This window comes from Cebus imitator, unplaced genomic scaffold, assembly GCF_001604975.1.
Source record: "Cebus imitator isolate Cc_AM_T3 unplaced genomic scaffold, Cebus_imitator-1.0 Scaffold303, whole genome shotgun sequence".
Classification (NCBI taxonomy): Eukaryota; Metazoa; Chordata; class Mammalia; order Primates; family Cebidae; genus Cebus; species Cebus imitator.
The window spans coordinates 1-27,307 of record NW_016107618.1 but is presented as its reverse complement, the minus strand read 5'-3'; the positions used below and the strand labels follow the sequence as shown (position 1 = coordinate 27,307).

The following is a 27,307-nucleotide window of genomic DNA, read 5'->3' as shown; positions in this document are numbered from 1 at the left end:
TTAATTAAGATTGGCCATCCAGTGAGGATCTTAAAATAAACTATACTTCGGATTGATTCAGATAATCTTTTATTTTCATTTTTGTTTTCTTTAAAAGTGGTATGTCAACATCACTTCATTTCTACATTTCAGAGTTCTGTACATTTCTTAAAAGGAAATAAGCAATGCTCAATGTACAAAGTAAAAACAGAAAGCTAGAAAAATCTGAATAAAATGGAGCAAGTTGCCATAGGTCATACAGTACAAATTAGTAATTAGATGTCATCTGAAGTGCAATACCACTGCTGTGATGATGAGTTAAGGAATGAAATAAAAATACTCTATTTTAAACAAACAGTATATATATATTTATATGTATATTTTTTACAGATAGTAGACCCAGTGATATCTGCAGTATTGTAAAAACTTATGTACAAATAACTTTTTTTAGACATTACATATACATCAGCACCGTAGTAAAAACAAAACCAAAACAAAACCACCTTATTAAAATCTACCTCTCTATTAGTTGGTCCCAGTACTGCGCATTTGGAGGAAGCTTTTACAAGATAATGGAGCCCACCCCCGTCCCACTTCCATTAGCCACCTCCAGTTTCTCATCATTGCTTATATATTTGTTTCCTGTACCTTTCAGGAAAAGGTAATTTTGTTTTCTGTGTCTTTTCATTTGTTTACATTTTTTTTTTTTTGGTTTCATCTGTTTCCACTCAGTTTCCCCAGTGGCATCGCTCCCCATTTGGGGAGTTCAGGGTCACCCTGCTGCCACCTCTTTGGAGAGGGCACCCAGCCCCTGCCTGGGCTTCTCAGCCACCAGGCACCTCTGGTCGTACATCCTGCCCTTTGCTGAGCAGATCTACAACCCCGGGTACACGGAGAACAAGTCAAAGACAATGCTTGCCCACCACCTCCTCTCCAAACCCCTCTGCTCCCAGCTTTCCACGGAAACTTGCCTTCTCAGGACTGGATGTGGCCAGTCCAGCCCCACAGGCTCCGACTCTTTCGTGGTGAGCTGCCTGGGAGTGCACAGAAGGCAGCCAGCGTCCAGGACATGGAGGGAGGAGGGGACAGGAGAAAAGCACATGCCACTCTCACTTAGGACAACACTGAAGCCACAGGGCCTCCCAAAGGGGGGATTGGGAGGGGAGGCAAGGAGCCCTGTGATTCCTTCCGACAGATTTCACTTAGGGCAGTTGCGCATCAATGACAAAGAGAACGACTGTACAGGACTTTGGAAGTGGATCACTTTGCCCATATGAAAGAAACTACATCCAAATAAGGTGAAACAATTGCTCTTTTAGCTCCTCCACCTCTCGGGGATTTTATATTTGTCTTTCTGATGACTAGGGATGATGGAAAAGGTGGATTTTAGAGCATCACTCCTGGGAGTTCTCCCAAAGGGAGCCCGAACCAGTGACCTCCAGGCCACTCCTTCCTGGGGTTTCAGAAATAACAGATGTGGCTCACAAAAACTGATGCCCAAACATCAGAGCAGCCCTCTCGGTTCCAGGCAGATATTAATTCAACTCTACACACAGGAGAGGAAGAAGACTCCAGTGTTGCCTTTGCATTTCAGGTATTGTCTAAGTTCTTCCCGCATTTATGTGGACTCTGCTCAAGACTCCCTGAAGATACAAGCTACACTTCTTGAATAGTCTGTAAGGAGAAGCAAGGGGAGGCTGGTGTGGAGGCAAGGAGGAATAAAGGCAGGGCTGCAGACAAAGGCTCCAGGCTGGCAGACACACAGGGGTCCAGCAGGGGTTTCTCTACCCTGCGGCCACCAGAAGGAGAAGTGACCCACTGGATGTATGGGTCTTGTATCAGGCCCCAGTGGGCTCCAGCCCAACCTGGAGGGACTGCCACCAGGGGCACCAGCAGAGGCAGCCACCCCAAGGACAGTCGGATGGACCCTGCTCCAAACTCAGCTTGCTCTCCTTGTCACAGCAGAGCCTCTGCAATTCCTGAGGGTCACCACGGGGCATGAGACAGACAGGCCTGCAGGATCCGTTGTTGCCTCCCTGTGACCATCTCACTGTTCTTCATGCCTGCCCTCCGAATTCAGTAGCATGTCTCGAAGCCTGATATCTCCTGGCACCCAGCGTTCAGTGCATTTCCAACCTGCGCACTTGGCCTGTGCAACCACCCAGCCTCCTCTGTGGGACTCTCCCTGGCCGAGGCTCTGTCTCTTTTGTGTCTCCAAAGCTGCTGTCTCCCGACCTGGGGCAGGAGGGGTTGAGGATCCCTCTCTTGGGTAACAGTCCCTCTCGGCTGAAGCAGCTCCTGTTGGGCGATCACAGGGTGCTCTGAGCAGAGGGGCTCTGGCCGGCTTTATCTTCCCACCTGCTCCTCTGGGTGTCTCCCTCTCCGGCAGCAGAGATCTGCGTGGCGTCTCATCTGGATTGCCGTGTGAAAATCAGGTGAAACGAGGCTCGGTGGAGCTGTGGATTGGCACCTGGATCTTCCACTGTCAGCCAGCTGCAGTTTTGCTCAGTTTACGTGGGTCAAAAAAACGAAAAACAAGGATGGGTCAACATCCTGTTTCTTTCTTACTTTTTAAGCTTTAACCACTCAAGTTGTGGCTCTTGGGGTCTCTCTTGACTAGGGGTTGCCAAATAATTCATCAAGCTCCTGCATCCACTCATCCCCTGGCCCGCCTTTGATGATGGAGTCCACAAGGTCTGCACCGTCCGGGAGGCCAGGGAAGGAAGCCCCAGCTCCATCGCTGCTGTAATTGTATGACACGTCCTGAGGGGCATTCCGCTCATAGGCTTGGCTCTGGCTGCTTGGAGCAAAGCTGCCACTGGGTATCTGCTGCTGTGCTGGGGGCTGGCTGAATGCTGGTATGCCCGGGACTCCCTGGCTCAGGCCAGACATGACCATTGGCCTCACCTGGCTGGTGCCTTGCTGCCCCGGGAGCGATGGCATCATCTGCCGACCCATGGCAGCTGGGTTGAGGGTCCTCACTGTGCCTGTGTTAGTATCCACGACTGACTGGCTCAGTCCCTGTGGGAAGTGCTGCTTGGTCAGTCTCGGCTGCCCAGCTTGAAGAGGGTAGCTGGCGCCATTGTTGAATGGTCCCAATTCTCCACTAGTCCTCCCAGGCATGCCCTGCAAGCTCCTCTGTTGCCAGCTTTGTGCTCCTTGCTGGACTGTTCCCATAAGGCTCTGCAGCCTTGAAGGGGCTTGGGGCCGAGGCAAGGCCTGGCCTACTGGCCCTTTCATCTGTGGATGTTGCTGGGTAATGGCTGAGTTCACTAGCATGCTCTGACCAAAGCCACTCACCATTCCAACCCCCTGCCCAGAGGCAGGCTGCCTGGGTCCCTGGGCTTGGTTATGTGTGATGCTCATGCCACTTTGGTTTGGGTGCTGCAACATTTGGGTCATGCCTGTGCTCATATTGTACATTCCTGGTTGGCTGGTAGGCGTGGTGCTATAAGGGGCCAGTCCCATCTCCGACTGCGCGGCTGCAGTGGCCATTGTCCCCGGGTTCTGGGAGGGTCCTATTCCCATCATGCCCGCATTCTGTGCCATCAGCCGTGATGTTCTCATGCTCTGGAGGGCGGCTTGGCTTCTTACAGCTGCTATATCCTGGGGAGAACCTGCAGTGAAAAAGAGGACACACCCCACTCACTCTTCTCCATAAGCAATATACTGTTGGAATATCTTTTTCCATGAGCAATATACTACAAGAAGATGCTGGAATTTCCTTTGGGAATGACAAAATTCCTTTATATGAAAGGATCTACTCCGATAAAATAAATCTCTAATAAAAATGATTATTTTTCTGATTATAACAAGGCTGATTGTAAAAAATTTGAAAGTATTAAAAAACACAGACAAAAATTAAAGTCACCTGAAATCCCACTATCAAGAGATGATCATTCCTATTCTTTTAAATAGACACCCATAAAAATTGGGATCATACTGTACATATGTTTTTGTAGCTGACTTTTCCACTTAACAGATCCTGATGCTATTCTTGTGTATACTCCAGAAGCAAATTATTTCTCACTCTTATAGATACAATATCATCCTCAACCAAATAAAATACTATTTTCTTTGGAGGTGAGAGATAATTCACCTCTGGGGCTAAATTAGAAAGAAATGGCTGGTCACTTTGCATTTTCTATTCATTAAGTGGAACATGGTTTGGTAGAGAACACTATCAATGAAGACCATTAGACTAATTTTCCTTAAGACTTGAGTAGGATTTGAGAGGTTAAAGGCCACTGCTTCTGCTAAGCAGCTATTTTGACAGATAGGACATTTTTTGGATCCACTCTGTAGATTTCAACACGCTCCAGACTCTCTGAATCATAACATGTCATTGCAAACTGGCCAGCTTCCTGAGCTAGAAAAAGAGATCATCCTGCTACACACGACTTGGCCATGAACTTTATGCATTTCTTTTTGTTTTTTTTTTTTTCCATCTCCTGGGTTCAAGCAATTCTCCTGTCTCAGCCTCCTGAACTTTATGCATTTCTATAGCGAAGTCCATTCCTTCAAATTGGCAACGACCATTTCAGCAAATTGCTAACACACTTTTAATAATGCTGTTTAAAAGGTGGCCAGTGTCCACACCAAGTCATTCAACCTTAATTAGGCATTTGAGTGAGTCCTTCTTTACGTGTTCCCAGGAAATTTCCAAACAGTCAAGAGAATGGAAATGTCACCGGTAAAACACCAGTCAATGTTGCAAAGGGCTAGGAGGTGCACAAAAATGGATTTTTCTATGTCCCTGCTAATGATTGAGTCTATGAGAAGAAGAAAAATGGTTTTTTCCTGGACATTTAAAGAAGATGCAGCATGGGAGCCAGTCAATATTCTAAACAAATTTGATCCCACCTGGAACTATGATGAGAAACCAGATGAGAATAGTCTAACCTTGCTAAACCTGGCACCCTGGCAGATAACTGAAGCATGTTTTTGTCTTCCTGATGGAGTTATTGATTTCTGGGCTTCAAATATGTCTCCATATTTTCTTCCTTTCTTTAAGAAAGAAAATTAAGGGAATTTTGATTATATCAAGTTTTTGTGGATTGAGATCAATATCATGCTGCATTGAAAAATGAAATGGTTTCTGTCAGGAAATCTGAAAGATCTGGGGGAAATCACTAGAAATGTTTTCATATTTTGTTTTAATCTTCTTTATATCTAAGTGATTTTTTGAAAAATCAAAAGTTCCTAGTGAAACATTGGAAGGTAGTATATACTGCAACTTGTAATCTTGTCATGAAGTTTTGTGACCTTAATGACTAAATTTTTATCGGCTGCATGGCCAATAAGATCAACTGTGGTGAAATGGGTTATTGAGTTGTTTATTAAAAAAATTTAAGAGAAAAATATTGCTGACTCAGAGATTTATTGGATAGACCCAAATTATATAAACAATCTGATGTGCTGCTAGAAATAGATGAAAGGACATCCATAATTTGGCCATTTTGGGGCGTATATTTATAATGGATATGTTAAAGAACTGGATACTGTCTGGACTAATGTTGTGAATGAGAAATAGTTTCCTTTCTTTAGAGGGCAGAAATGTTACAATGCCCTTGCCCTTTAATAGGCGGTGAAACATTAATCCAAGCCAACCTTTATTTTTAGTTAGTGTAAATGACTGCACTATCTTGATGTAATTCTGTTTCTTTCTTTTTTTTCTTTTGACACAGTCTTGCTTTGTTGCCCAGGCTGCAGTGCAGTGGTGTGATCTTGGCTCACTGCAACCTCTGCCTCCCGAGTTCAAGCAATTCTCTGCTTCAGCCTCCCAAGTAGCTGAGATTACAGGCATCCACTATCACGCCCGGCTAATTTTTATATTTTTAGTAGAGACGGGGTGTCACCATCTTGGCCAGGCTGGTCTCCAACTCCTGACCTCATGATCTGCCCACCTCGGCCTCCCAAAGTGCTGGGATTACAGGCGTGAGCCACTGCACCTGGCTGTAATTCTTGTTTTTAAAAAAGCATTTTAAAATCAGCAATCAGCACATTATTTTTCACCTAAGAGAAATAAAAAACCTTTTATTAATCTAGTTTTATGCCTTTAGTGATTTTAAATATACAAAGGAAAAAAATTCAGATGTGTCCAAGGAATTAACTTGTCTTTACCTGATTATTACATATGTTAAGCAACAGATTATGTTTTCTTTCTCTTTTTTTGGGCCTAAAACAGACATGATTGTGAGACACTGTAGTCTAATTTTCTTGTCGGCTGGTTAACATCACAATGTCTAAGAAAATCTTATATATTCAAATAGAGATGACAGTATCCAACTTTTTCCTAAAAGAGTGTATGTTCTATTTTCACTCACAAGAAGCCTGTATTTGTGAAAAAAATAAGCATTTCCCCATAGACATATAACATTGCCCAGAGATCCAGAACCTAATGAGGGAAAGACAGTCATTAAGGCCTTTGAAATGTATAATGGTGAGAGTATGAGATAGGCTCTCATGCAAGTTATACCTAACAAAACTTCTCTCCGAGAACGATGATTCTTATTTATCAGTTTGCTGTTTTCCCAGATCCATAAAATCATGCTATGTAGGGTGTTGACAAATACATGAAAATACTGAAGATAGCAAAAAAAAATTATTACATATCTCAAACCAGTCAGTTCAAGGATCCCAAATGTCACACTGGCTGTAACTAAATTTCCATGTGTAACTAAATTTCTAGGTTGATTACCTCTGGTTTGGGTTTCAGAAAAGTTCAAGAAATAGAACTTTTTAATTGGACCCAAAACATTTGGAATAGCTCATATAAATATGTGTCTATGTTCTTTTACACAGGGGAATGATTAAATTATGGTGGGCCCCTTTTCCCTCACAAATAATGCATGAGTTATGAGCCTGGAAAACTCAAGGGACATTATGCTGCATTCATCAGCTTTTATGTTTTTAATTAGTTCATAATATAATGCAGCAGCTCTCAAGTGTGGTTCCCTAGCTAGCAAAATCAGTGACTCCTGGGAACTTGTAAGAAATGCAGATTCTCAGGCCCTGCTCCAGATTTACTGAATCGGAAACACTGTGTGTGTTTTAACACGCTCTGTTGCTGCTTCCAGTACAAGCTAAAGTTTGAGAACTACAGATATAAAGGAGGGCTTTGTATCTGAAACAACAGCTATACGTAATGATGACTAGTCCCCACTGTTCCCTACCCACGGCAAAATGAGAAACAGAATTCTTCAAAAACGACTGGCACTGATTTAGTGCACAGAACACCTGTGGATAACTCAGTCCTTTTGTACTTCCCTGTGTCAAGACCAAATGGGATCTAATGTGATATAAGCATCCGAGGGGTGGAAGGGAGTGGTAGCTACTCAAGCCCCAGTATTTTCACAGGTGATCTTCAGTGTGATCTGTCAGCAAATATCAATGGCTTTCAGACAGTAAACCACAACTCACAGTTCATGACCCAGAATATATACAGGTAGGTTTAAAACAGAAAAAAATTTTCCCATATGCACTGGGTAATTTCTGTTGTATTTAATTTTTAAAATGTTGGCTGTGACCCATTAAGTTGTTTTCAATAACCTTGTGTATTGCAGTCTGAAGACTGAAAAAATGCTACCTTAGATCAGAAATTTTTCATCCAGTCTATTGATAAAGTTCAGGGATACTTGTGAAATTATGTAAAAGTTTGTATATATATTTACATATTATATATTTCTGTGCAAGAAACTTCATAGATTTTTACAGATTCTTAATGGAATAGGTAACTTTTGAGAAGTTAGGACACATTGATCTAGATCCCACAAAATGGGCAGAGGATGGGATTAGGATTTCTGGTGCTCAGTGGCCCCTGAAGCCCCCTGAAAACTCCTGTGGATAAGATTAGGAAGGCTCCTCAGGCTATTTCTTCATTCCATATAAGACCCTCAAGGGCTCTCTCTCTCTCTCTTTTTTTTTTTTTTTTTTGGTGATAGAGTCTTGCTCTGTCACCCAGGCTGGAGTGCGGTGGTGCAATCTTGGCTCACTGCAACCTCTGCCTCTCAGGTTCAAGCCATTCTTGTGCCTCAGCCTCCCTGAGTAGCTGGGATTATAGGTATGCACCACCATTCCTGGCTAATTTTTTGCATTTTTTTTTTTTTCTGAGACAGAGTTTCGCTTTTGTTACCTAGGCTGGAGTGCAATGGTGCGGTCTCGGCTCACTACAACCTCCGCCTCCTGGGTTCAGGCAATTCTCCTGCCTCAGCCTCCTGAGTAGCTGGGATTACAGGCACGCGCCACCATGCCCAGCTAATTTTTTGCATTTTTAATAGAGGCGGGGTTTTGCTATGTTGGCCAGGCTGGTCTTGAACTCCTGGCTTCATGTGATTGGCCCATCTCGGCCTCCCAAAGTGCTGGGATTATAGGCGTGAGCCGCCGTGCCTGGCCAACTGTTCTCTCTATTGGAGACGGAAGGGTTTGATATTCAAGTGGCCCTTCTGCATTTATAAAGGAGTGCCAACACTGACACACAGTGCACCCACTGCTGGGTCATGATTTGGGATTTGCACAAATGACTGCAGGATCAGTTCAGCCTTGAGGCCCTATTTGTCTTCTATATTCAGCAGAGACTAGTGGTTATTGCAAGCCAGATTCTTCCACTTCTGCTTTACAGGTAAGGGCTTTGGTCAGGTGACCTGCTGGGATAACCAAAAAATATGTGGCACAAGATTTTTGTCCCTGTAGTCACTAAGATGATGATCTAAACGTAAACACAACTGATACTGAGCCAACAGGCACCAGAATATCCTTACTGGTTGTAAAACTATTGAAATACTGTGTACCTTTGGTGAAGAACTGCTGTTCATCCCAACTCCCACAGCTACCCTGACCCTTCTCTGGGCCTCCTAGAACCTCTCTGTGACTCAGTCACCAAAAGGTGAATGCCTGGCACAACAGGAGGCATCTAGGAATCCAATCTGATTGGTTAGTACTCTTAACCTACCAGTAGTTAAATATTTTAAGTATTTCCTGGACACAAACACTGCATGTAAGGCAATGCCACTGGCTACACATTCACTTGCTCTTCACAACCAGAAGGTATAAAATGAGAGGTTGCGCTGGCCTCACCTTGAAACTGATTGACCTGCTGCACTGGGTATGGATTCCGCTGTTGCTGGAGGTGCTGCCGGGGTAGATGTGATTGCTGCAACTGCTAGAACGACAGAACACAAGAGGGGTGGGGAGGTGAGATGGGGAATGAGCACACAATTTAATATCCTAGCAGTTCTGAGGAAGACAGGGTTTTCCCCAAAACTAAACTTTGTGTTAAAGAATAATCTGCATACAGGCAAGTGCACAAAGCCTAAGGATAGGATCAGGTAGGTTTTCATAAAACGAACACACTCAGGGCCACCAGCCCCCACATCAAGAAACAGAACATAGCCAGGAGCCCCTCATGGCCCTTCCAGTCATCACCCTCCCTTGAACCATGGGCGTCAATGTCCTAACTTTTAACAACATACGGTAGTTATGTCTGCTTTTGTACTTTGCAGAAAAGGAGTCATACAATGCTGCTTTTGTGTCTGGTTTCTTGCATTCACCACTGTATTTGTGAGATTTATCCATGTTGATGTGAATACTTGTTGCTTGGTCATTCTCACTGTTGGATAGCATTCCATCATATGAATATACCATACTTGATTTACCCATTCTACTAGTGATGTTACTTTTGGTGTTTCTAGTTTTTGTGTTTCAAATGTGACTGCTATGAAAATTCCTGTACCTTTGGGTGAACATCTGCATGTATTTCTGATGTGTGGACTTGCTGGGTCATGAGGAATGCGTGCTGAGGGTAAGGGTTTTGTCATGGACTGCTTAACACCAGCCTGCATCTTTCCTTAGCACTGTGGGGACTGAGCTCAAAGGGACAAGCAAATGCTTTTTAATGACCTAAATGGATGCTTTGGGCATAAGAAGATGAGATCCTCGGGGCTATACAGAAAAGGCTCATCTTATTCCCATGAATTCACAATGCCTATAAAATACATCTCTACAAGTAAACTATTCAGCATTTACTGCTTTGAGGAAGCCATGTGGGATTCCACATATACCAGCGAGCCAGGAGGCCTGTGTTTTAGTCTTTCTTCTTCCACTCACGGGGATGCTGCACTGCTAGTGTTGTTTCCAATATACTGGGAAGGCTATTATTATCATGCTATATGTGCAAAGGGAAAGAAAATAAGAGTGATGTAGAAAGAGCAGAGAAAGAGGTTTTAGTCCTAGGTCTGCCGTCAAGTAGCTTGAGTGACCTTCTGTATGTTGTTTAACCTGCTCCCTGCAGCTGCTGAATATTCATTAAGTACCTTTCATCTGCAAGGGCTATAAAGAACATATACCAAGGTCCCCATTCTTTAGAGTGTTCATTATAAAAATAACACACACTGACCACCTCTTAACACATGTGTTTATTTCCGTTTTTCTCTTGTGTTTGTTCCTGCACTGCTCTATAATTTTCTTTTCTTTTTCTCTTTCTCTACAAGGCCAGCCAGTGTTCTGGCAACCAAAGAAAACATCAGCCTCTGACTTGTTGACTCCATCCGTGGTGCCTACCATAACGTTCTGCAGAAAACTGTTGAAATTAATTGATTGTGTAGACCATTAAAGTATAGACAAGAAATCACGCAAATCTTTTAGGCAGCAATATAAGGGCATTTTTGAGAGTTGGCTGAACATTGAACAGCTTCTCCCAGTCAAAATTCCTATTATCTAAGAACTTAACTGTCCCACTTACGACAAGGAATGAGCCCCCTGCAGCCTGTGGGGGACTGAGGGTATATCCCGGAGTCAGGAATCAGGAGTTCCCAGTTCTGTCCTGGCTCTGTCTCTCTGTAGCTCTGTGATCTCACATAAATCACATAAGCTCAGGTTCCTCACATAACCTCAGATCCTAATTTGTAAAATGATGGGACTTCATGATCTAGAACATTTCTAAGTTCTGTCTAACCTTTGTGAATGGATGAGAGGTGATGTGCTTTGCACTTTTTGAGAATAGGCATTAAATATGAATTCATACCTACTTTCAACCTGCTCTGCTCTGATTTCCAAGTCTACTGAGAATCATTTTAAAGTTCCCCAAAATATGCAAGATCCCAAATCCTTCTGTTTTCTCTGACATTACCTTTCAGGAAACCCAAAATCTATTTCCAAAATCCAAAGTGTGAGGACACTTTCAATGCTGCAGCAACCAAGACTGGTGTTGATTTGGCAATTTCACTCTCACACAAAAAGTTGAGAGCTGGCTGGGTGCAGTGGCTCACACCTTCAACCTCACCACTTTGGAAGGCCGAGGGGGACAGATTGCTTGAGCCCAGGAGTTCGAGACCAGCCTGCCTAACATGGCGAAACCCCATCTCCACTAAAAATACAAAACTTAGCCAGGTGTGGTGGTGTTTCCCTGTGGTCCCAGCTACTCTGTAGGCTGAGGTGGGAGGATCGCTTGAGCTCGTGAGGCAGAGGTTGCAGTGGGCCGAGATCACGCCACTGCACTGCAGCCTGGGTAACAGAGCAAGACTCTGTCTCAGAAAAAAAAAAAAGTTGAGCACTTACTCCTTGTAGACCTGCACTCAGACAACCTGCACTAAATCTGCAACCTCCCCAGGTGCAGGCAAGATGCTCCAATGACCAGGCTGGGCCATGTAGCTGCAGCTCCCACCTGAGATTCCCTGACACCAGGGTCATATGATAGGTCCCCACATACATGTGTGCAGCACATATAGCTTCCAAAATATTTTACACACATGATCTTATGTGATCCTTAAAGCGGCCACATGAGGAAGGCTGGGAAACTATTAAAACCTAATTTGGCAGATGAAGAGGGAGGTTCCGTGGTTTTTCCAAAATCACATCAAAAGCAAAAGAACGGACTAATCCTGACCCTGAGGAAAGTGATTCTCCCCTCATCCCTCACCGTGTTTTAGTACACACAGTTGCTATGGAATTATCTGCAGGTTGCAGCTTCCCATTTCCCTTGTCTTTCCCAAGGCACTCCTGCTCTCTGTGCCCTGGATCTTGAGGGGTCTCCCCTGACCTCTCACCTCCTTGTCTGGGAGCATTGTCTTGATGTGTCTCTTCTCACACTCTTCGCATGCCCTGTGCTCCCCAGGGTCGGGCCGGCTTCGCCATGTGGGAACACCCCTGGGCTGCACAGCTGAGCTCTGCCTGCTTGCCCTGGACCTTCTTTGTGTCTTTGGTCACAACACACATATCAAAAGCCATCACTCAAAACATCAGGCACACCTGAAATTTCCTGGGATTGGCTGAGGAGAGGATTTACAGAGCCCGGCTGCCCTTGGCAGCTCCATTTATCACTGCCTGAGAGAGATTAGCATAGCTCCCTGTCACACACCTTATGTAGGTGAGAGGGATGGAGGTTTGTTTGTACAATAGCTGCCAGGAGGCTGACTGACCTTGGTAAAAAGGGAGATAATTACGCAGCTGTTCAGGAAAAAAAAAAAAAAAAAAAAAAAAAAAAAGGGAACATAAGTGAACTGTTCTCAGCCGTACAATTTTTTTCTTTGGGGGATGCCTGGCGTTACTTTGAACTGCTGTTCTTGGTTAGTAGGAACCTCAATGGGCCTGTGTCCTAAACAGGATCTTGTATATATGTGGTGGCAGATGCTTGGTAAATGTGCAAAAATCTGGTGGGGCGTGGTGGATCACGCCTGTAATCCTAGCACATTGGGAGGCTGAGAGGGGAGGATCGCTTGAGGCCACGAGTTTGAGACCAGCCTGGTCAACATAGTGAGACCCTGTCTCTATTTCTTTGAGAAAAAATTTACAAAATTCTGACCCTATCAGGAACATTTTAGAAGGATAACTGTGAGGCAGACCTATGCTGGGCCTTCAGTTTTATATGACAACCCTCACACCTCCTGTAAGAAAGAGCCTGTTGGACGAGATTCCCTGTGCAGACCCCCACAGAAGCCACCTGGGGCTCTCTCGTGGACAGCCTCAGGCCTTTCCCTGGGATAATGCTAAGTCAGGTATGGGCATCTCTAAAAACAAAACAAATTGAAACCTACAGGAGCAGTCTGCAGGGAAGGCTTTCTCTCAAAGCTGAGGAATTATAGGGCGAGGATGGACAAAGATGCCTAAGGTAAAGCTGTATTTGTGTTAGGCTTTCCTTTAACTCACAGATTTCCTGAGCTGTTTCAAAAGCTGTGGGGAATTTTCCTAAGTTTGCACCCTGTCTGTGACCCAGAGTTCAGGCTTCCAGGTAGTTCTGCAGGCCTTATTGTTCTGCTATTGTTCCCAATCCATTGTTCATGACCCATTCTATAGAATTCTCCTCAATCTCTCCTCCTGTAATTCCTCTAAGAAAGAGAGTTCTCTGAATTATTATTTTTTTCTTCATGCTAGAAATATTAGGGCTTATGGAGCATGTGAGACAGCTCCAGCCATGTGCTGATTACACAGACCCTGCACCAGAAATCAGAAGAAAAGGAGTCAGACTTGAATCAAAGAAATGTCTCTGGCACACAGGCCTTCAAACTGCTGACTGAAGCCTGTCTTTTAAGAACAAATTAATTCATTACAGGAAAAAGCCTAACTAACTGAAAGGTCTAAATTCTTCAGGTTCTCCTGTGACCCCGGGAAATGCTAGACTGTGAGCATCTTGACGGATATGAACTGTGACTTCCTCACAGCCAGCAGGTGCTGAATAAGTGCTTGCTGAATGAATGAATCATGCCAAGGGGCATGTTACCTGTTCCGCCAAAATCTGCTGCTGCTGCTGCTGCCTTTGCTCCCGCAGGAACTGTTGCTTCTGTTGCTCCATCAACTGGGCCCGCTGATCAATGAGCATCTGCTTCATGATGGCTGCTTGTGGCTGGCTGCCCAGGAAGCTGGGGCCTGCAGGACTGGCTCCTGAGACCATGCCACCTGAGCCTGGGGGCACAGAGGACTGCATCGGGCCTGTGGTTCGGGGAAGTCCAACTGGATGCTGCTCCTGAGAGGACAAGAGAGAGACAGATTCAGGGATTCCCCATGGAGACTCATTGCCATTTGAAGGGAAGCCCATGGGAAAAGGGCAGGAATCCCAGCTTGTGTGTGTGAGTGACACACATTGCATTTCTGTAAAAGTAGCCTCAAATTCGACCTTACCTGAGTAGAATTAGAAAGGCCACAATGGACAGTAAGAGAGCATGGCTCTGGGAAATCCAAGGCCAAGTCCGGTCTGTTTCAGATGGGACTCATTATTGCATATGGACTGGATTTTCAACTAACATCCTGTGTTCCTCAAAGGAAAGGGAATGAGCCCTCAGGTTGAGCTCACCTAAAGCCTGGAACACGAGAGACACCCTGACCTCACCTTTTAATCCTTATTTCTTATGTCTTCTTGGCCAAAAATAGACATCTTCTTCGCAAGTAGGAGGGACATTTACAGAAAACTGCAGGAATTTGTTAATCAACAGGTCTGATACTTGATGGAATTCTAACAAGTTGCAACATTTGAGAGATTTGATATATGTCAAAAAGAAAAATCCTGCTGGCCAGAGTTGCTGATGGTGAGAACTGGGAATGTTTTACACTGACCAAAGCTATGTAATCTCCTAATGTCTTTAAAAATAGCATGGAGTCTCCTCTGTCTGGGATAATTTAAACGTGGGGTGTTGGATTGGGTCTCTTGATTCTATAATTATATGTCAGCCAGTCAAATGATGGCAACTTTTAAGGACTAGTCCTTAGGGAAGAGGAGGCCAAGTAAATTAAGTAAAGACCTAATTCCATACCGCCCAGGTGACTACGTGGAGAATGTGCTCAGAGGCTAAGTTTGTGCTCTGAGCTGGACAGTATAGACTACTAGGGAAAAACAGCGAATGGGAAGAAAAGGTATGTGGCCCAAAGATTCAATTTCTAGACACTTCCTTTCCTATTTGTTCTACCAAGCCTACCTAGCAGTGGCAAGTATTGTCTGAACATTCTGCAGAAATTCCTCTACCTCATTAAAGTTTCAAGTAATTAATGTGAACATAGCGGAGTTGACGCAGATTAAATGGGCACACATATAAGGACATTCACAGTCATTTTGGGAAGCATTACTATGATACCTTAAATAGTAAGAAGCAAATGCGAATAACTCTATCATTAAAAATTTTTTAAATCCAGCCGGGGGTGGTGGCTCATGCCTGTAATCCCAGCACTTTGGGAGGCCGAGAGAATTGCTTGAACCTGGGAGGTGGAGATTTGCGGTGAGCTGAGATCACGCCGCTGCACTCCACCCTGGGCAACAGAGCAAGACTCCATCTGGATTTTAATATTTTTCTTCTTTTTACTTTATTGCCTTTCCAATGCAGATACTGTTAAACATGCTGGCAGTTTTTTCTCAAAGCAAATAGGTGAAGTATCCCTCTCTCTCTCTCAGAGAGACAGTCCTGGATTTGATTCCCTTCGGTCTGGGCTGTGTTCCTCCCTTCCTTCTGTGGCGTGTAGAACCATTCCGACTTCCCTCTCTACTACGACTGACCTCAACTGCATCTTCAGTTGCTCTTCTTCCCTCCAAACAAAACAAAAAAGCAAAACAAACAAAAACCAAACCAAACCAAACCAAACTGCTACTCCTCTTACCCTAGAACCCATCGCCCAAGATGCTCTGGTTTGTTCGTGCAGTAGCCCAGGTCGCACAATTAGTGAATGGAAGACTCAGAACTAGCAGAACTGGAATGCAACTTAAAAAAAAAAAAAAACAAACAAACCCAAAAACAGATACCTTTTCTTTGCTTTTTTAAAAAAATTTAAATTAAAAAAATTTTCCGTAAGTTATCAGGGTACAGGTGGTATTTGGTGACATGAGTAAGTAGAATGCTAATTTTAATTATCAATTCAGTCCTCTTTCTTCTAGCTCAGGCCTCTCCCAGGCAGTGTCTTCATGGTGTTAAGTGTGCACCTAAGAACAGCCTGTACACCTACCTATACAGTGTGTCTCTCATAAGTGTACTGCATTCTATTTTTTACACATAAATGCTGTAGCCGAAATTAATAAAACGTTTTGTCTTTGTGTATTTTCTCTATAAATACACAAACATAGCTAGGAAATATTTTTGATGTTAATAAAAAGATCTTATGCTAAACAATGCCAGGAACCTTTGTGCTACCAAAAAGTTTACTTCAGGACTAACTCTTGCAGGGGTCTGGATAATTCAGGGTCTTCCTATTCCCCCTAAATATCTGCCACCTATTTTCCAAGCCCTTCCTTCCAGTGAAATAAATCTGTTTCTTGCCACCTTTAGGGACAAATGGCTGATTGACTTTACACTTTAACAAATGAATTCACACTGACATATAAACAGCCAATCAGCAAAAATGCAGATATGCAGTTTGTTTTTTCTATCTCAGTATATTTGATACTTTCCAGTTTTGATAAGGTGGAGAGAGTTGGAAAGAAAATGAGGTCCAAGGGAAGATAAAATTTTCTTCAGCTTGATTTTTTTGAGAAGGCTGGTCTGGGAGGGCCCTGTTTATCTTTGTGCACTTTGAGATACGCTTGTCCTGTGCAACCAGCCGGCACAGCTGGGGAGTGTGCCTAGAAGTGGTAAGGGGTGAAGAAGTGTTGCTTTCCCAGCCTCCCCTCCACTGGGAAAAGAAAGGGAGAGGCAAATGGGGTGACGATAATACATCAAACCACTTTTTGCCCCTGTCATCCTGGGCCAAAAAGAAATACTTCAAAAGCACAGTGTGAAAAAAAAACCCTCCCAAAAGGATAGTCATGTTATCACTTCCCAGGATTATGTTTCCCCAAATAATTCCCTTACAGAGGTTTAGTCTTAGGGTTCTCACTGAAGACCTACAGGCAGGAAGGGCTGTATGTATTATTTTATTATTATTTTTTTAGAGACGGGGTTTCACTCCATTGCCCAGGCTGGAGTGCAGTGGTATGATCTCAGCTCACTGAAACCTCCAACCCCTGGCCTCAAGCAATCTTCCTGCCTCAGCCTCCTGAGTAAGTGGGACTACAGATGTATGCCACCATGCCCTGCCAATTTTTAAATTCATTGTAGAGATGGTGGTCTTACTATGTTGCCCAGGCTGGTCTTCAACTCCTGGCCTCAAAGAGTCCTCCCACCTTGGCCTCCCAAAATGTTGGGATGACAGGCAGCAGCCACTGCTCCCAGCACTATGTGCATTCTTAAAGGACTGCCTTCCCTATGAAACATCTTGAGTACTTTCCCAACAAGCTCTGCCGCATTCAACGGTGGGTGAGAGACACCTACAGCCCCAGATTCTGATGTATATTCCAAAGTGTGAAGACGTTGTACTCAGTGACTTGCCTAACACATTAAGCTGGCAGAGGCCGCTGTTTCCTATTACATGGCTTCCTTTAACCTCCAGTCTAAGAGGGTTTAATGAGAAATAGTCTGTCAGATTTCAGGATTTCAAGCCACTGCTCATTTCTAAGAAAGACACATACTGCGTTGTGCAATTAGAGAAAACCAGGCTGAGCTTTCGTCATGTGAAATGTAATGCCTTGAAGCCAAATGATGCAGTATTTTTAGTTGTAATTACTGGCTTGTTCTCCAATCCACTCCTTGCCCAACGACCTCCCTTGCTTCTCCTAAGAATCTTAATACAGTTTCTCCCCCTCAAAAATCCAACTGGCTACATAGATCTTCATTACTTGCCTAACCCTCTCACTCTTCAGTAAAATAAAGGGAGGAGAAAGAAATCAAAACCAACGAACCTACTTTACATATCTTCTCCAGGGAAAAGATCTTAGCAATTTTCTAAAGGCTAGAGTGAGGTAGGAGGTGTTAAGAGCGCCCTTACCTCCCCCAAACAGGCAGTTTTCGACTTCAAAAAACAGCTACGGTAAAAATATCTCCCAGGAACAGCCAGCTGTTTATTTATAAATCTGTGCGTAGGGAAGCTTTATTCCTCTGAAGTGTTTTCAAGAACGTGCATAGTGTTTGGGTGAGAGGGGCCGGCGTTGTTGGCGGCGAACCAAAGAGCAGGGAATCACAAAAGACGGCCGGCGGCGAGGAGGCTGGGGTGACGGGGACCCCGTGAATCACGGGCTCGAGGACGCCCAGGGCTTTTCAGCCTTTTCCAGGCGTCGCTCGCCGGGGGAACGCGGAGCAGCTGCGCTTCTCCCCGCGCCCCAGCAGATGGTGGTGTCAGCCCGGGCTCGCGCCCGGCCGCCGCCGCGCCCGCGCCCCTCCCCTCGCAGATGGCTTAATCAGGGCTCCCGCCCGCCCCTCCGCGGCCCCCGCCCCGCGCGTCTGGGCGAGCGCTGCGAACGTGGAGTCAGGCAGTCAAGTGTTACTGCGTACAGCAGGTAGCCTGGCAACTGAGAGCATAATACCGAGCAGATGGTGTTCGCACGGCGTGATGGACATCACACACGACAGCCTGAGACAATCCAGGAATTCCCTGGTGACTCGAGGCCCTCTTTACACAAAATGAGTTCTCACTCCATTGCCGTGTATCTCTGGGATTATCTCCCCCCTCCTCCGACTGACACTGAACTGGTTTCTTATTACCGACTTTTCTTCCAGCCAGAGGGGAGGGAGAACTCAGGCGGGGGAGGGAGGGCACGGGAAGGGGACGTGGAAGGAAACGGAAGGGCTGGGAGTGGGGTTCGGGGGCAGTGGCGACCACAGAGGGGCGGGAGGGTGGCGGGCACCAGACCCCAGAGCCGACAGCCCGGGAGGGACCGGGTTTCCAGGAGCCCAGCTGCACAAAGCCGGCGCGGGGAGGGGGCGGGAAGGAGCGAGCCTCGGGTAGGCCCGGCACCGCTTCTTCGGCTCAGAGTCCTTGCAACCGCTTGGCATACGAACAGCCTAAATGAAATTTAGGATTTTATTGAAAAAGTCCCCTGGGGCCTAATTTGGCCTCTGGACTGGAGCCTATATGCTTACAAGTCCTTAGGGAACTCCGGCTAAGAAGGCAGGAGTGGGGCCCGTGCGCCCCCGGCAGGCCCGAGACCGCCTCTCGGCGCAGGCGGCCCTAACAAAGAAGCCCACGAGGCGGTCCCGGGCGCGGGCAGGGGCGGCGCGGGGGCGCTCGGTAGACCCGCGAGGGGCCCTGGAGGTCCTCGGCCCGCGCGCGCCGCTCGGGAGCCTGCGAGGCTGCGGTGTGCTCCGGGGGGCGCATTTCCCAGGTCCGGCCACACCGTGTGTGTTAGTGGCTAGGGAGGACACGGGGACAGAGATGAGGATTGTTCGTGGCAGGAAAGAGTAAAAATAAAGCAATGCGTAAACAAAAAGAATGTTCCAGAAAACCTACGCTTCACACACTGAACTGGGTCAAGTAAAAAAAATTTTTTTAAGGAATGAATCTTTAGCCCAAGTGGGATTTCGACTAAATTTTATATATCAAAAGATTTCTACGTCCAACCTCTCACCGGAATCCAGAGGCTTTTGCCCTGCAAAGATACTGTTGAAAGTTTTATTAGTAAGTTTGAGAAGGCGGAAGTATGTATCAGAGGTGAAAGCTAACATGACCTTGCTGGGCCAGAGGGCGCAGCAGTTTTACGTCATTGAGCAGCACAGGATGAATCTAACACCCATGATGGCTAGGCGGAGGCGCCTGGCTGGGACTGCCCGAGGTGCAGGCAACCCATCTGACTTCTCTGTCTCAGTTCCCACCCCCTGAAATGAAAACCATACTCATAAGACTCCTTGACAATGGAAATTTTGGAGGTGACATAATGAAGTGCCATAGAAAAGAAATAGCTAAGAAGACTCTAAAACCTCCCCATTTGAACTAAAGAACTAAATTAGAGGTTCTCAAAGTGTGGTTCCAGGATCAAATGAATTAGTCCCCACCTGGGAGCTTGTTAGAAATGCAAATTCCCAGGCTCCCCGCTAGGCCTCCTGGATTAGAACTTCTGGGGGGTGTTTTAACAAGCTCTCCAGGTGATTACGATGTCCCATAGAGAATCATTGGGGCAAATAATCCTGTGCCCTGATTAAATTGCAAAGCTGCACTTTCAAAAGCAAGCCAGGGTGCTGAGTTGCTTAGGTTTCTATTGCAAAGTTTCCTGCCTTGGGACAAAATTCTCAAAATTTTCAGAGGGTTGCTCAGGCCAGTGATGTTTGCAATACAAACCCAAGAATTCTATAAGGATCCCATGGCTGAAAGAGCCAATTCTTCCAGGAAAGGCTACTTCAGTTGCAACCGTGCTGTGGAGGCTGAGGAGCACCCACAACTGAGGAAGGAGTGAGTCCCCTATAATGCCCTTGCTAAGACAGCATCACACATCGCTAAACTTACAAGTCCCTGGTGTAATAAGGTGAACTATGAAAAGCTATGATTGGAGGAAAGTTTCCTCTGACTGAAAGGGTTCTTCAAATACGAACAATGTAACACTTATGGGACACCTACTCATTGCAAAACACTCTCCTAGGGGCTTTCACCTCTATATTTAACTCATTTTGTTGATTTTTTTTTTTTTAAACCTGAATTTCTGAGAGGTTAAGGAACTTGTGTGATGTCCCACAGCTGGTGGTGGCGTCTCTGGGATTCTGACTTTTCCACTGACCATAACATGCATCTGGTCTAAATTGAGCAGACCACCCAGGAGGATGTTGGAGTAAAAAGAAATGGGAAGGGGGTGGTGAGAGGAATGGACATAGAATAAAAAGGTAGAGAACCTTGGGATCAAAGGATGCAACTGAAAGAGCACCAAAATATGCATCTTTTTTTTATATGTTGCCTGATACCCAAAATTGGGATGCCTCTGTGGTATCAACTTCGACATTTAAAGAAAGGGCATAAGATTAGATCATTCAACCATAAGTGGAAGGAAGAAACAAAATGAAATATAACCTTAGAATTTTCTTTGAAGTTGATCTGGTGTCAGGGCAGAGATTTGGTTTTCTTTTACAAACTTTCTTTTTCCAGAACAATTTTTAATGTGGGTTTGGAGAGGTGTTTATAATTTACTTATAGCAGAGCTCCAAAAGGGCCCACCCCATCTAAACTCTTTTGTCACCACAGATTATTGAAGACTGGATTAAAAGGTTTGTTTTCTGATGTGTGGTGGTTGTGTCCCTAAGATGATTGAGTTTGAGGGAGAGTTCAACAAGTTAGGAGGCTTATCACTGAAACAACAGAAACTTGGGGCCCAATGGGAAGGCTGCTAAATGGGTTCAGCAAAGCTCTTTGTTCAGCTTCTAGAAAGGAACAGCATAGATTGGGGGAACCCCACACGCCTGGGTAGAAACTCAGATCCACCATGAGCCCAGTGACTGGTACACCCTGACCACATAACAAACAGCTTGTGGTTCTTACTCTTACTGCCGAAACCTCTTGATCACGCAAGGCATCCTTCAAGGTGAGGGAATTGGCAAGGTTTCAGCTAAATGGCTTTAGCTCCTAAAACAATGGAGACCAAGACTTGTCATAGTCAAGCCGGGCATGGTGGCTCATGCCTGTAATCCCAGCACTTTGGGAGGCCGAGGTGGGTGGATCGCCTGAGGTCAGGAGATTGAAACCAGCCTGGCCAACATGGTGAAACCTCATCTTTACTAAAATACAAAAATTAGCTGGGCTTGGTGGCATGCACCGGTAGTCCCAGCTACTCAGGAGGGTAAGGCAGGAGAATTGCTTGAGCCTGAGAGGTGAAGGTTGCAGTGAGATGAGATTGCGCCACTGCACACCTCCCTGGGCATGATACAGCGACACTCTGTCTCAAAAAAAAAAAAAAAAAAAAAAAAAAGGCCTTGGTCCCCATTATTTTAGGAGCTAACTGCCTAATTGCTACGGCAATTATTTTACAAATATACATTTTGCTGATTCCTTCATCTGCTTTCCAATTGCTGGGGAACATTTGAACAACAATGCAGAAAAGTCTAGATAGAAAAAAAGTATAAAGAAAACAATGCAGAAAAGTATAGATAGAAAAAAGTATAAAGAAAAAAGCTAACATTCATTTTGAAGACTCAAAGATAACCACTGTTAATATTTTGATGTGTTTTTATAGTTCCTCCTAATTTTTTCCCATATGCAATAACATATTTTTATGCTTATGATCATGGTATATGCACAATTATACACCCCCTACTGATTCTTAACTAACATGGGAGAGGTAGAAAGTTCTAACTTTCCAAACGCTTCTGAGTTGTAATTTCCTGGCGGGATGATATCCTTATGGCATCCTTCCTGGCAAGGCTTTTAGTTCCTTCGGGACCAAGACTACGAGTCTTTCGAGTATCTAGCGCAGAAGTATGGCCACAGCTGCAACAAAATAAAGATTTCCTGAACTCAGCTGACTAATTGGCTGTGATGAATTCTAGCCTAAACCAATTATCAGGTATAACTGGAGAGGACAAAATGATGGCCCTTTAATGGACTGCTTCTCCGAGATCCTGAGCTGACCCTCTGCTGAATGTTAAAGAAAGGGTTAAAGTTGGCAGTCCAGTGCAAATGTGAGAGTGCCACCAGCCACAGGAAGGTCAGCCTTTCAAGGCCATTTTTTTGGGGGGATAAAAGCAACAAAAATACCATTTGTCCTTATCAGTGCTTTGAACATAGTTACCATAGGTCCCTCCAAAGGAAACACAACTTTGGGAGTTATGCTTTTCGTCTGCCTTTGATGTAAATTACAGAGTCCTTTTGATCCCTTTCTTGTGATTAATTCCACCACCAAAGCAATTCTAAATTGGTTAAAAGTTCATTAGTGTACAACAACAGAAGCTTGATTAAATAAATTATGGTACATCCATACCATGAATACTAGGCAGCCAATAAAAATCGTGCCTCCTTAGACTATCTAATCACATAGAAAAAAAGGTTACCATATATAGTTAAGAAAGGCAGGGGAGGAAAACAGTTTTTGTTTTGTTTATGTCCTCTGGTGTTAAAACTCAACAACAACAAAAACAGTTTTTAAAACACTAGCCACCGGATAGTCTTGTTAGACAAGAATTATAAGGGGTTTTATTTTAATGCTTTTTCATATTTTCCGTTATGAATGTATATTACTTTTAATATTATTTTTAAAAGCTTGTTAAGAATAAGGAGGCTAAACTGATATGGAATGAAATGTTCAAGAGGGGCCCAGGCTGTGTCTGGGACCTGGACTGTTTCTCCCTGAGTGCACCTTACGCTCTAGAGGGTGTAATAGACACGCTTAATTGGCAGGTCCCCTTTCAAAACCTGTAAGTGGCTTGAACAACTGGCCTTGGATACAGGTTCAGCAACTAGGTCAGCTTTCCACTGCTTTCACAAAGAGCTCCCAAGTCCCAGAGGAAGGGTACTGACCATCGTCCAAGAGTTCTTTGGTCCACCTGGACAAGGCTGCTCTCTGCGGCACCACCCAGCTGGCTGTGGCTTTTCTCCATCTTAGCCTTGAAGCCACAGTGCGTGGCCAGAACCAGCCAGAACTTTGGAGTTCAAGAACTCGAGAGGTGGGTGAAAACCGCCATTGCCTCCGCAAATTGTCTTCTCTTTGGAGCTGTAAAAAAAACCATAGCCACCAGGGCTGGGAAGCCTGCCCCAGGGAGGCGAGCACAGCCTCTGCCGGCATGCAAGTGGCCGCTGTTAGGACACATGGACTGAAAGTGGTTTGTCAGCTGCTCCATTAGGTTTTTTTACCCATATGTTTGCTACCTTTCTTTCCTTGATTTAGAAATAGGGAGGGGGAGCAGTCTCAGCTGTCTTCAGCTGCTGAGAGACTTTTTTTTTTCCCTCCTGAGCTACTGTTTTCCCCAACCCGGGCCTTTCTCTCTTCTTGTACCCACCCTTTCTGATGAAGTCATCAGAGCAAAGATTGCATAACTGATGCATAGGCCTATCTTGTGTTATACTGGGAGACAGGCCAATGTTTCCATTAATAGACAAGAGCACCACCAGGCTGCCAAATGGAGCTCTCTGCTGCAATCACTACAAGACAGGAAGAAGGGAAGGGAAGGGAAGCTGAGTGCTCAGGCGTGCTGTGGAGGGAAGGCAAGGGCACTTCCGCCATCATCTCCAGAACCGCCACAGCCTTGGGAGGGGGGCTGAGGAGAGATCAGTGCTGACTGCCTGAGAAATGCCAATTCCAGAAGCTGCTGTTCTGGTGTCCTCATGTTCCTCCTTCCTTCCCGAGGCTGTGAGAGGGAGGGCCCATGTCAGCCTGCGCTGCCAGTTTCCCGACCGCTGAACCTGCCTGTGGGAAACCAGGTTTGACCATGTGATGCTGAGGCTCTGAGAGGAGGGCTACGCTTTCCTCCACCCTTGCCCCCCATTCCTATGAGGGGAAGCCTGCCCAGCTGTGGTGGTGGGGTTTGAGGACTTAGAGCAGGGAGAAACATAAGGAAGCAGAACGAAAAACAGAAATACTTAGAAATCTGGGATTGATGCTGCTCCTTATTTAAAGATTGTGGCTGAGGACCAGCTTCTTAGAGGAAGCAAGTCTGGGAGAGAGGCTCATACCTGGTCTGTGAAGGCGTGTGGGGATCAGGGCATAAGACCATCTGACCATGGGCCTTGCATCCACAAGACCCTTGAGCTTAGATTTTTAGACACGTTCTTCAAACAAGGTTTTACATTTACAGTCTCTGAGAAACCCTGAGAGGACTGAAAGATAGCATCTATTTTACAGGTTTAAATTGTGCCCTAAGCTGGGCATGGTGGTTCACGCCTGTAATCCCAGTGTGATTACAGGCGTGAACTTTGGGAGGCTGAGTGGGAGGACTTGAGTTCAGTTCAGGAACAGCCTGGGTAACAGCAAAACCTCATCTCTATTAAAAATAAAAAAATTAGCTGGCCATGGCAGTGTGCACCTACAGTCCCAGCTACTGAGGAGGCTGAGGTGGGAGGATCGCTTGAGCCTGGGAGGTTGAGGCTGCAGTGAGTTGTGACTGTGCCACTGCACTCCAGCCTGGGTAAGAGTAAGACCCTGTCTCAAAAAAAATTGTGCTCTGTTACTAGATCAGGCTGCTCTAAGTCCGTTATCAGTTAACATTCTTTATATGTCCTGTGTTTATCTTGTGCGCAGTATAATTGCACTATGCTATATTTTTAAAAATAAAAACATTGCATTTTTAAAAAAGCCCTATTGTCATTTCTTCATTTTGTAAATATACCTGGGCACTCCAAAAAATAGAAGTGGCCCAGATATTTTCTTAATCTTGAGAAGACTTGGAGACACACAGGCATAAAAATAAGTTTAGAAAGAATATAGAACTCAAAGAGGTTTAACACACCCCTTGACTCCACACCACACATACACAACGTAACCTGGATAAAAGAATCTGGAAACAGTGAGAAATCATCCTCTCTTTATATCTTAAACTTTTCACTCATTTTAATCAGAGCTCTTCTTAGGTAGCACAATCCAGCAGTGCTTGGCTGCTTGGCTTATAGCAGGTGCTCATAAAGGTTTGCTCTCATTATCATCACTACTAATAATGAGAAAAATGAGAAACTTTGGGTGGGGCCTATATTTTCAGCTCGGATTTTGTTTGTTCTTAATGGTTAGATCAGTTCTTCAGCTGTGTGAAGGAAAATATCCCTGTTCACAAATAACCACTTTTGCTTAGGCTAAAAATTAAGTTGATAGCTAAATACGAAATGAGACCCTATAATAAAGGTGAAATTGATGGAAAATTTTTAGTGAGGAATAAATCCACCCTTTTGACTACAACAATAGAGGCCTTCTAAGATGGGGGTTATGCACCAATTTTTTTTTGTCACTTATCCCTTCTAAAAGCATAAATATTTTCACTTCAACATCTGGGATGTATCACCAGTTTCCTAATTTCTTTCCACCAGAAACTGAAGCCAAGTCTGACCTCCTTATCATGAGATCCCCTCAAATGCCCACTACCACCCCCTCATCTTTCCCCAAACGTTTTTTGGGCTAATTTCTCCTGTAGCTCGTTGACTTCATACCTTCGCTCTGCTTCCCAGATCCAGGCGGGCTCCTTGACAGCATAACCATGATTCACATATACACATCTCCACCTCAAGTCAGCGTGTTGCAACCACTACCACTGCTCTCCAAGGTGACTACTTGTAGGAGGATAACATCAGAACAGGAGGGGCAGGCTGCTTAATGCTGGAGCAGGACAGGGAGATCTAACTTGCTGTTCAGGAGACTTGTCAACCTGAGAAGGCTTCCTGGACACTAGGGATCCTGTTTCTGGTCTTCCTTCCCTTTGGACCATTTCTCTAATAGACACAGTTTCTTCTACTTTGGCTCAACTAATTACTCTCCCCTTTGTATTTCTGTTTCCCTTTATTCTCTCCCCCATTTTAAGAATACACAATTTCCCAATCAGCAATTGCTAGTCCTTCTCAAGTCAACTGAACCTTTTCTGGAAGCTGAGACTAAATATACACGGCTGTAAACTTGCTGAGGAGTGGAGGACGGGTGAGTGGGGATGACAAACCTGGAAACTGAACTTGAAATCTGTCTCAGAGCCCAAGGATACAACACACAGGAAAAGCCAGCCAGTGTGAGACTCCCCTCTTTATTTTCCTTGGTTCTTGGGGGATAATTTGTACTGAAGGTAACTTTCTATACAAGGCCTAGAGAACACTACCTCTTAATCATATTTAGAAGCATATAAAAAAGGTTGACAAGGCCAATCTTGATTCCTTTTTTCTTTGATGTAGTCACAGAGAATTTTGAAGGAAAGATGGGGTCCCTGAGTTCCCATTAATAAATAAAAGTAAGTCCCCAAGGAGTGAACATTCATGTACAGGGTGCTGAGAGCTCACATATGGAGGGGGCCATCCCCATGGCCTCAGGGTCCTGCCACAGTCATTGTCACTGAGGGAACTGTCACTGCTGTAGTAGGGTCCCAGTTACTCATAGTAGCTCTCAGAGGTCTCTTGGAGACACAGCCCAAATGTATCCTGCAGTCAGATACACAAACACCTTGGGTAGGAACTAGAGAGGTCTGGAATACTCTGATTCACCTCTGCTAAGAGACTCAGTAAGGAAGGCTGACTAGGTCAGTTAAATTGATTGCCAAGGTGGCTGACCTCATAGAGGTTCAGGGATCTGGTTTGAGAACACGGAGCCTCAGATCCTACCCTTCAAGCTGTGCAGCATTGCATATCCTTAGTGGCGTTTTCAGTTTCAGCTTCCAGATCTCAGAGTTGATGTTTCTTAGAGAACACTCACAGGGAAAACAAACAAAACAAAGAAGCAAACAACCAACTTGCTTAATATGATATACCACCCCCCAGGAGTGTGGGTTGCGGTTATAGCTTTGCTTTGGATTTTATGTGGAGTAAGTCACTTAAAGGCTAAAATGCAAATATCGCCCAGAAAACATGTATGCCTCCCCCCTGAAGTCTGAGCACTAGAACATTATGTGTGGTGTGTATATTTTGTTGTTGAAGTTTTCTTTCAGTTTGAACACCCATCCCACTTTTTTTTTTTTTTTTT

The 27,307-nt window shown here is 44.8% G+C and overlaps 2 protein-coding genes and 1 long non-coding RNA gene across 5 annotated transcripts in view; 2 read left to right on the top strand and 1 right to left on the bottom strand.

Annotated features, from left to right (window-relative positions):
* The window catches only part of MGST2 (microsomal glutathione S-transferase 2), a 65,871-nt gene extending 52,104 nt beyond the window's left edge, over positions 1-13,767 (top strand). Inside the window, exon 6 of the mRNA XM_017502861.2 lies at positions 13,561-13,767. Within this exon, the coding sequence (XP_017358350.2) occupies positions 13,561-13,595 (35 nt within the window). The 3' untranslated portion in view covers positions 13,596-13,767. The remainder of the gene's footprint in view (positions 1-13,560) is intronic.
* LOC108285581 (mastermind-like protein 3) lies at positions 53-26,446 on the bottom strand. 3 transcript variants are annotated; one of them, XM_037729377.1, is made up of 4 exons: positions 25,801-26,446; positions 13,691-13,933; positions 9,055-9,136; positions 53-3,596 (listed from the first exon to the last, which is right to left on the bottom strand). In XM_037729377.1, the coding sequence occupies exons 1-4, from the start codon at positions 25,864-25,866 to the stop codon at positions 2,596-2,598; spliced, it is 1,392 nt and encodes a 463-aa protein (XP_037585305.1). In that variant the 5' UTR covers positions 25,867-26,446; the 3' UTR covers positions 53-2,595. The 3 variants fall into 3 exon arrangements, with proteins under 3 accessions (XP_037585305.1, XP_037585304.1, XP_037585306.1); XM_037729376.1 differs by having other exon boundaries at positions 9,055-9,139; positions 25,801-26,443; XM_037729378.1 differs by lacking the exon at positions 25,801-26,446 and adding an exon at positions 14,089-14,214 and having other exon boundaries at positions 9,055-9,139.
* Positions 13,931-20,544, top strand: LOC119467546. The gene is made up of 3 exons (XR_005196083.1): positions 13,931-14,034; positions 18,868-18,873; positions 20,534-20,544. It is a non-coding gene; the product is annotated as an uncharacterized LOC119467546 (long non-coding RNA).
* Positions 26,447-27,307: the final 861 nt, after the last annotated feature.